Genomic DNA, 10,705 nt, shown 5'->3' with positions numbered 1-10,705 from the left:
GTACATCAGTTCTGAGCCATGAGGAGACCTTAAGATTGCCAGGGGTCAAACACGTCGACAATATCAAGCAGGGGTAGTAGGCACAAATAATTCCAATCGGGGCTAAACCACAGGACATATCTGATAACAGCTAGCTTCATTTAAACACACAGCCGGATCCCCTGCATATCCCCATTATCGTTACATATGGAACTAGCCACTAAGAGACACTGATGTACCTTTTTTATTAATGGTGGAAATGGAACTGCATTCCATGAATAATTGAAAGCCTATGTATTTCACTTTTGGTTATCACTGACTGGTGATGGCACTATGCGTTTTATGCATTTTTATTCTGTATATTGTTTTATGAAAATATGTTTGATTCATTATTCATGCATATGATGTCTCTATTGAGGTACACTACATCAAAATTATTTACATGTAATTGAAGTTTGGAATAATACAATGATGATCAACTGAATTGTGCCTGGATCTTTTGTTTATTGATTAATCTTCAATACTGATTTTCACAAAAGGTCCCCTTTTTTTGCTTTATATAAATTTAAGTGGTCCACTCTCCTGTGTCACAAGGACGCACCCCTCCAGCTGAAGAAGTTTTGCTCACATTACTTCTGGCTGCAGTACAGTGGTCAAACATTTCAAGAGGAAAAACAATCTTAACGACTAAAAAAATCGTCTTGATGGATAGGTTAGATTTAGCCTAAGGAATTATGCTACATTCACGCCAAGAACCTAATTTTTGCGCTGGGCACCTCAAAACAGGTCACAAAAGTGTTCAATATCAGTATTTTCACTCTTTAAACCCAACAGTCTTCTTGACTCCAGCACCGTGGCATAGACTAATTTTATTTGATGTTTATATCATGTTCCTTTCATGTGGAGTTTCTTTATAAAATGTGTTACATTTTAGATTATCAGTAACAGTTCTCTGTTTTCGTCCCACATCTGAATACCAGTCCATAAGATAGGAAAACTTTATTTGCCTCACCTAGCAATGTTTTTCTTTTAACATACAATTAGAGCTTATCAGATCAAATATGTTGATGAAGATTTTATTTCTTACTCCTAATGTTTATAGTTGTATATATGCCACAAGACAAATGAATGTTGCACTTTAAACAGTGCATGCTACTGTACTGCTAAGCAGTATTATCATCTTAAATTAACATCAGCTGTTCTTCACTGAGCTTGCTTTGTGATGATAGCTTATTTCTTATCTTCGTATGATGTCACACTTTTGGGTCCATGTGAACTTGTGAGTTGATGAGTATTAGTCCTGTTTCACCTAAGAAGAGTGGTATTTCTTCAGTCTCTTTACTCAAAATTCGGATTGCTTCTAATTGTTTCTCCGGTATGTATTTTCTGATGCCTAGTAAAGTGTTCCTTCCGAAAGAAGCTTTTCTCACATTCAGTACACTTATAGGGTCTCTCTCCGGTATGTTTTTTTCGGTGTCTACTCAGATGTCCCTTTTGACAGAAGCTTTTCAAACATTCAGTACACTGATAAGGCCTCTCTCCTGTGTGTATTCTCTGATGAGTTATAAGGAGTGCATTCAAATTAAAGCTTTTATCACATTCAAAACATTGATATGGTCGTTCTCCTGAATGAGTTCTCCGATGTCTCACAAGATATTTTTTCAAACTAAAGCATTTTTCACACTGAGTACATTGAAAAGGTCTCTCGCCTGTATGAGTTCTCATATGGGTAATGAGATAACTTTTTCGAATGAATCTTTTTCTGCATATAGTACACTGATATGGTCTTTCTTCCTTAAATGTTTGAAAGGGTTTAGAAAGTCCTAAGTTCTGCCTGAAGCTTTTCTCACCTTCTGGAAACTGACACAGACTCCAATTTTTTGTTGAGTTTTTCTGACAAGTAAGGAGCGGTGAATCTCGCATTTTACTCTCGTTCTCTTTATATGAATCTGTAACCTCTATGTTGGAAACACCATGCAAATCCATTTTGTTCCTAAAAAAACTTTCACACTGAGTGGTTCGCTCTTCTTTCAGTTCCTGACTGAAGTCTGACTGTAGCTGACTCCAAGACTGTAGCTCCATTACCATACACTGAGGAGCAGTCATTTCTACTGATGACATTGTGCACGGTTCTGTTGTTTCACCATACTGTAAATCACTTCCATTTCTCCCTTTTCTCCCTCTGTTTCCGTCACCTGTAGGATAAAAAATATTGAAGGCATTCACTTATTGTGATTTAAAATACTAATATATAATGAAACAATATTTCATGGTCTCTCACTTTAGCTGATGCTAAATTTGCACTGCCATTAAAAGCCCCATTGTATAAGTATATGAGTCAGTGGTTTTAGGTAACACAACAGAAGTAGCCTGTCTGAGCCTCATGGAAGGATCCAGCTACATTTCTCTACAATGACTCTGTACAATGAATATCACCCATGAACCAGTGCATGTTAGCACACTGCTGAGCATTACTAGTATCTTAAAATAACATCAGAATTTCTTTACCGAGCATGCATTGTGAGGGCAACTTATTTGATGTTAGTTTGTCTAGGGCTGCCAAAATTATTCAACATTTTGAGCCATGTTTGAATCTTAAAACTCTGTTATGTGTAAATGTGCATTCAACCAATTTCATGAGATGATGTGTCAACAACATTGGTGATAAAAACTTTGTATTCAATAGGGGTGTGGAATTTTATAAAATATCTACTTATCAAAGGGAGAGGATCCTTAGAAATCTACCTGTACTATATAAATATTGACTTGTTCCATTTGGTAACATGCAGTGAGGTGGGAAATTATGGCAGCATTGCCTTATATTGCAGCTGTAAAATTACATTCTATAGGGTATTTTCAGATATGCACTATATGGTATTATCAGAGCTGGCATATAACTCCTGAAATTTGTCAGGGGTCATTTGTCAGGGCTAGAATTTTAGCAGGGCTCTTTATGAAAACAAGACTTGAACCATTTTTCCATTAGGGAAAGCTCTCCCCCAGGCTCCTTTTAAATAAAAATGTAGAGTATAGGGAAATGAGCTTCTCTATATGGGAAGATAGTTTCCCTGGAGAAAACAGTTTTAACAAGTGAATTTGCCGTTGCTCTGCAGATTTTTGCATTAGCATTTATAATTTGCTCATGCGGAAATGGAACTGACAGACCTTTACTAGAAATATGGCTTCCAAGCTTTCTTCTGTATCCTCGTGTGAATTCTTACATCTACAGCAATTCAACATCATAAGCCTAGCATGCATCAAAAACTTTTTATCAAGTGAGGCTTTAGCTTAACATTGTCCTTAAAACATTTCCCATAACCTTCATCAGCTTTTTTTCAAACTGACTTGACGTGCATTTTATTTTGAAAATAAACAATCACCAATTGTGCTTTCATTCTACTGTATGTAATTGCATATAATTGAAGAGCATTTTTGGAGCAATGCATCTATTCACAAATTATTGAATTTAGCAAATGTGTTAATATTGATAGAGTCAATGGCAATGTTTAAAATAATACATTCGCCCATAAGACAAAATTGCGTCACTTTTTTCAAATTCGCACGTCATGAACTCTTCATCAACCCCAACTCAGAAATACGTAGTCAGGCAGGCTCTGCAACCTAGGACTGAGGTTACCGATTGACAGGTCACAGGTGGAGTGACACGTAGCCAGCAGAAAAATGCACAAACAGAAAATTCAGGTCTATCCCCCAGATAAGTGCAGCGACACCACAATGGTCCAGGGAGATTGGCCTCAATAAAGGACACTTGGCCAGAGGGGTGCGCGTATTCCCAAAACACCATAAAGTCAAATGCCACATGAAGTTAGGAACACACAGCCGATCAAGACACAGCATATTCAGAACAAGCAGTGATCACGTGCCCCTCATGCCGGACATCTGGACACCTTACCCACTGGCCCACAATGTGTCCACACAAGGTCGAGACCCGCCTGCATATGTTAACAGGGGCCTTATTTATGATTCCACGGGCAAGACTTGCATTCTTTCACTAAACAAGGATCACAAAACAACCTGAACTAGTCAAGTATAAGAACCTAACCTTAGGGGGAAGGGAGGTATCAGAAGCCAAATAGGTTCTAAAATACCAAATGTAGAAAAAGGAAAAGATTGTCCTTTTCTTGAGTCCCCTCACTCACCAGGGTTTCCCCACGGTGACATGCTTCATCATTGGGGTCCTCCCAGTCCTCTACGGACTGAGGCGTGCTGCGACTTGCGGATTACGTAGTGCTCCTACGTAATCCGCAAGTCGCAGCACGCCTCAGTCCGTAGAGGACTGGGAGGACCCCAATGATGAAGCATGTCACCGTGGGGAAACCCTAGTGAGTGAGGGGACTCAAGAAAAGGACAATCTTTTCCTTTTTCTACATTTGGTATTTTAGAACCTATTTGGCTTCTGATACCTCCCTTCCCCCTAAGGTTAGGTTCTTATACTTGACTAGTTCAGGTTGTTTTGTGATACATATACTTCTGGAGGGTGAACCTAACCATCAACCTCTCCTTCCCCCCTTATTTTGATAACTAAACAAGGATCGCCAGTAGAAATGTATAAAACCCTGTTCAGATTGATTGTACTTTGAGACAGTTCTCAGATCCGCTTCTATAACTGTGCTCCCGGCTAAAGTGTTTAATTAAACCAACTGTTCCTGTTCTGCCAAACGCCTTTTGTCTTTTGTTTTTTCAAGGCAAATTCATATTCGAGCAACACATGTATACAGGTTTTTTCATTAGAACCATTTTCAGTAATGCAAGGTGAGCTTACAGCTCACTGTATTTTTAGTGCAATTGACCTGATAATAAAGGCTTTATGTTTTTGCTCCTTGTGTACAATTTTGGTCATTTTATAAATGAGGATGCATATATTGCCGTATCAGCAGACAATTCTCTTTTGCACGAATACTCTGTGGTACTATAAATTAACAGCCAAAGGGTTTGTGCTGTAGGGGCTTGGATCTACTTGTCCATGGTGCAAGTTAAACATAAAACCTTGTTGTCCTTGACCCCAAACAACATTTCTTGGGTGTCGGCCTGTAGGAATTCCACACCTTTGTTCAATTTGACAACACGCTTCTGCTTATAGAGCATGTGGTCAAGAGACTACTTTTAAAATTGTTATACTTGGAGAGTGCTCTCCCATGATCCTTGAGAGAAAATTGCTGATAGGCCGATTATTAAGCAGAAGAGGTAATTGTTTAGAACTGGCGCCCCGGGGGCGTAACACAGGCCCCCGCATGCCCCGCGGAGCGGGGGGGCCCCCGAGCTGCAGGGGGCCCCCTCAGCACAGTACTCAGGCCCAATAGCTCGGATGAAATCCGGAGCGGGGGCCCCTCTGTGAGCATGGCAGGGGGGCCCCCTCAACTTTCGTTACGCCACTGTGGCGACCTATAAGTCTGAGGCCAAAACACGAACTGAGAAACATTTACATAGACAATATCCGTGGCAATTGATAAAAAGATCAGAATAAAGGGCTTGGCACAATAACAGGGAAACACTGCTGATAGACAAAGAAAGAAAAGGTGCCAAACAATTGATTTGAGTTTGCACTTTTCAAAACAGTTCAGACAATGTGAAAAATATCACAAATAAAAAATGGTGAATATTGAACAGCAACAGACCCAATTTTGAGAAACCACTAATTTCCTTTAAATGGAACACAAGGGGGGGCGTGGCCAAGATGGCGTCGCGCTAGGACGCTTCTTCGGAGCGCTCTGCTCCCTTCGGACCTGCTGTAGCATTCCTAGCTGGAAGGGGGTGCCGTGTTTGGCGAGAGGGCACCCTGCGACAGTGCTACTCGTCAAGGGGGGTGTGGGGGCAGCGTTTTCGCCCCAAAACTAGCCCAGACTCGGCAGCGGGGCCGCCCCAGCACACTGCGGAGGACCGGCGGGGAGCTGAACAGTGCCTGCAGGAGCCCGGTGACATCCGACGGCCCGACGCTGGCCTCATTGTTGCGGACTCGGCGGGGGAGGGGCACCACATTGCTGGCTGAGAGAAGTGTAGTGCCGCCGGCGAGAGGAGCCTGAGGAGAGGACACTGAGGCGCAGGAGGCGTTATCAACTCACAGCTGGTGGACCCTGGAGGTAGGGAGACGACTGGAGGGTGCGCACTCTTGGGAGAATGCTCCGGATGGCCCTGGACTGGGCCTAGCTTCTGGCAGCCCCCCCCAACGGCAGGCATAAGCAGCGGAGGCGGCGAGGCCGCACCCACCGCACTTTAACCACTGAGCAAGGCCACCAGGCTCGCACCCACAGAGTCCTGCACTCCCCATTGCCAGGGGCCCTCCTGCTGAACGTGGTGAATCACTAGGTGGTCTACTGGACAGGTGGGAAGCCACTGTGCAAAGGCCTGTTGGTGGAGCTGCAGTAAACCTGTGCCCCAAGACTAGATCTGACCTCAACACAACCCACGAGAGCGGCGCTTTTGGTGAGGTATCAGTGTGGCATCCAGGCGAGACCACAGGAGGCTGAGCACTAGTGCCAACCCCACTCTTGGCGCCTCCATAGGGCTCCCCCCTATCGTGGACTGTGAGAGAACTGGCCCCAGTCAGGACGAAGACCCCGGAGGCTACAGCAGAGATGACAGCCCCCAAGAGCAGGAAAGACCGATCGGTCCGGGAGCTGTTACTCAAGTCCTCACAGCAGTCTGACGGCTGGATGGGCCCGGGGCGCGCAGACGACACCTCGAGAAGCGAGGACCCAGAGGGCCCGGTCAGTCGTTCCTTCCTGGAGTCCCTCTTCTCCTCCCTTCGGGACGTCCTCGCCACAATGAAGCGCGACCTCCAGGCGGACCTCCGAGAAGTGCGCCGAGATGTTGACTACCTAGGGGAACGAGTCAATACTCTGGAGGAACATGACTCAGGGTGGGATGAAGAAATTGAACATCTCCAACAAGAGGTTCTCCGACTGCAGGAGCAGCACCTGGACCTGCCGGCCCACGCCAAGGATTTGGAGAACAGATCCCGCTACAATAACATCCTCATCCGGGGTCTAGTGCACGCGGACAATGCGGGTGATCTCGAGGCTTAAGTAGAGGACCTTTTTCGATCCATCCTAGGGGAACCCCCGGAGTTCTCGATCAAACTGGATTGTACACACAAGGTGGGCCCTCGTAGGTCAGCCACTGCGCCCCGGCGGACATCCTGGCCTGCGTTCATGACTTCCAGCTTAAAGAACGGATCCTCCGCAAATCAAGGCACAACCTGGACTTTGTTCACCAAGGTCAGAAACCCTCATTATTTCAAGACCTGGCCGCCTCCACGTTGCTTAAACGCAAGTCCTTCAGACCGATCACACTCCACCTTCGAGAAGCAGGTATAAAATACTCCTGGGGACATCCGTTTCGGCTGATCTTCACCTATAAAGGGGAACTGAGGCAAATCTACTCACTCCAGGCGGCCTACAAACTCTTGGGCCTCGATGGGCTTGCGCCGGTGCAACCCGATCAGAGTCGGCGCCTGCGCCGCAGCATCCATGGATGGACCACTATCAAGCCCCCTAGTCCAGCGATACGCCCTGATTCAGACACCATGGCCAAAGAACGGCAAGCCGTGCTGTTGACCCCCGCCGGGACATCCTCGAAGTGAAGCATGTTCTCTCTGGACTGCACCTTGGTATGGTATGGTCGCACCCTCGTCTCCGGGGAATGATGTCATGAACATTCCCATTTGCTTGTCCGGTGGGAGCGGGGAGCTCTGAGCCACAGGTACCTCTCTCTTGTTTTTCTAGGAGCAAGACGCTCTGGACATTGACTTTGACCTTATTGTGCTATTTCTTATGTAACTGTCAAGTTCAGGTTTTTCTTTTTTGTATATGCTGTTGGGATCCGTGGGATTGCTGCTTTTTATAATGTTGGGGTCTCCTCCCCCTCGCTGAATCCCTGCTGCATCTATACTGGTTAACAGCCCATGCATAATGACACCACCTAGCTTAGATCGCCCTTTCTCTACGGTGTCTTTGGGCGGCCCAGCTTGCTGGCCCCTACAAAGCGTAGCCCTACCCACCTCCAGAGTATCAAGATTCTCACATTGAACGTGAAAGGAATCAACAACCCCATCAAGAGCAGAGCTATCTTGTCATACTTGGAGAACTCTGGGGCCCACATCAGTATACTCCAAGAGACTCATTTGAAATCCAGTGACACCTATAGAATGCACTCCAAGGCTTTCCCACACCAATATTACTCCTCTCTCCATACCAAAAAGGCTGGGGTAGCTATCTTAGTCGCACGCACATTCCCTGGGAGGGTGGGGACTAAGGAGATGGAGGTCAAAGACCGCCTCCTGGCACATTCGTTGACTGTAGGGGGACATAACTTCACATTGGCCACTCTCTACACTCCCATCGATGGCCAGGAAGCCTTCTTGCAAAAAACAATAGGAGACCTGACCTCCATGCACGACCGACAAATTCTTCTGGGGGGCGATTTGAACATAGTCTTTGACGGTCAGCTCGATTGTTCTGCGCAGCGACAGGGAGCAACAGGGGCTCTCTCAGCAACCCACCCCCGGTGGCTCCACGACCTAGGTTTGGTGGACACGTGGAGACACCTCCATCTCCACACGCGTGACTACACCTTTTATTTCCACGCCAGGGGGACTTACGCACGCCTCAACCACTTCCTGCTAGCTCGCTCCCTCCTTCCATGGGTGCAGTCATCAACCATTGAGCCCCAAATGCTCTCAGATCACGCGGCCCTGACCGTGACCCTACTGTTCCCCCCCACTCATAGACCACCAAACTCATGGCGACTTAGGGACGCACTCCTACACCGCCCAGAGGTAGTGACCCACCTTACGAAGACACTATAGGACTTCCTGGTCATAAATGACACACAAGACACCTCCATCATATCCCTCTGGGAAACACTTAAGTTAGTGGCCCGTGGGGACTTCATAGCCATCTCTGCAGCCAACAACAAGGCCCGTTGAGAAAAAAGGGATGAGCTAACTGAGCAGGTATTGGACCTGGAAGGGATTCCTAAGAGGACGGGGGCCCGCCCGGGTATGGCAAAAACTAAAAGCGGCCAGAGCACAGCTGGCCAGCCTTGACCTAAATAGGGCGGAATATGCCACGCTTCACCTGAAACATGCATTTTATACTGGTGGGGACAGATGTAGCCATCTCTTAGCTCATAAACTGCACGCGCAACTACGGTCCCCCTCATCCAGACCTTCGATGGTGCGGAACGCACGTGTGGGGAAGATATAGCCGATGAATTCCGAGATTTTTACACCACCATGTACTCCGCACAGTCACTGCCTGACCAAAATCCTTCTAGGTATTGTCAGGACATAACGCTCACCAAATTGACAGAACATCAGGCCGCCACCCTGGATAGCCACATCAGACTTGAGGAGGTTATCTTGGCTATATCCAGACTTAAACTTCTTAAATCCCCCGGCCTGGATGGGTTCCCCGCCCTTTTTTATATAACTTTGTGTTCCCTCGTGGCCCCTATACTAACGCGACTTTTCAACTCGGTCACCGACACCGGGGAACTGCCACCAACAATGCTCCTAGCATCAGTAGCGGTAATACCCAAACCTAGGAAAGATCATCGATACTGTACCTCGTACAGGCCAATATCACTTCTCAACATTGATTTTAAGACATTTACGCGGATCCTGGCGGAGAGATTAGGGCCCATGATGCCAGGTCTGATCGACTCAGACCAGACGGGCTTTGTCGCTACCAGACAGTGCACTGATAACACCCGAAGGTCCCATAGGCAGTCCGAGGAACGCATTTTTCTCTCCATAGATGCCGAGAAGGAGTTTGATAGGGTACATTGGCCCTTCTTGGAGACTGTCCTGGAGAAATTTGGGATTGGCCATCACTTCCGACGGTGAATGTTTAGCGGCTACGGTCACCCATTGGCCACTGTCAAAGTGAATGGTTTCACCTCCACACCTTTCCCCATTGCCAGAGGCACCCGACAGGGCTGCCCGCTCTCCCCTTTACTATTCATTCTACATATGGAGCAACTAGCCCAGCGAATACGGGAGAACTGGCTGATCAAGGGAATCCTCTTTGGTGGAGAGTGCCACACAGTTAGCCTCTATGTGGATGATGTGGTTGCCATACTCGAGTCCCCCCAAACCTCCATCCCAGCATTTCTGGCCGAACTGGAGGAGTTTGCAGAGGCCTCTGGTTTTAAGGTCAATGTAGCTAAATCCCAGGCTTTGAGTTTCTCATTAACGCAGACTACTATAACCGCGCTGGCCCAGATGTGCCCTATTCAATGGAACCAAAAAGATATATCGTACCTGGGCATTCTGCTATCTTCATCCATAGCGGAGACTAACTCTCTCAACTATGTTCAGCTAGTGCGCCAAAATAAACAAGAGCTCCAGCAGTGGCAACCATTCAACCTTTCCTGGCTGGGCAGGATAGCGGCCTTGAAAATGAGCATACTCCCCAAAATCTTATATGTTTTTCAAACTCTCCCGGTGGAGCCCCCCCAGGTGCTCTAAAACTACTGCAGTTTGAATTTATCTCCTTTGTTTGGGCAGACAAGAGGCCACGACTGAAAAGGGAACTAAGCTATAGGCCCCATAAAGAGGGGGGTTTGGGGATTCCTGACCTTGGCCGCTACTACAAAGTGACGCAACTGAGGGCCCTTCTGGAGTGGGCCAGACGGAGGCAGAGAAGCACTGCCTATTCATGGAGCGGGTGCTTGCGAAAATGTCTCTCTGGAAGATTCCCTTCCT

General features: G+C 46.6%; 1 protein-coding gene across 2 annotated transcripts in view; it reads right to left on the bottom strand.

Annotated features, from left to right (window-relative positions):
- Positions 1–463: 463 nt before the first annotated feature.
- LOC146821359 (uncharacterized) overlaps positions 464–10,705 on the bottom strand; it is a 157,137-nt gene continuing 146,895 nt past the window's right edge. For both annotated transcript variants that reach the window (XM_085612306.1, XM_085612307.1), the window contains exon 9: positions 464–2,174. In XM_085612306.1, coding sequence (XP_085468432.1) covers positions 1,318–2,174 — 857 coding nt within the window. In that variant the 3' untranslated portion in view covers positions 464–1,317. The remainder of the gene's footprint in view (positions 2,175–10,705) is intronic.

The sequence above is a fragment of the Triturus cristatus genome, chromosome 6, assembly GCF_964204655.1.
Source record: "Triturus cristatus chromosome 6, aTriCri1.1, whole genome shotgun sequence".
NCBI lineage: Eukaryota > Metazoa > Chordata > Amphibia > Caudata > Salamandridae > Triturus > Triturus cristatus.
Note: the sequence above shows the minus strand (reverse complement) of the source record. Positions and strands in the feature narration are given on the sequence as shown.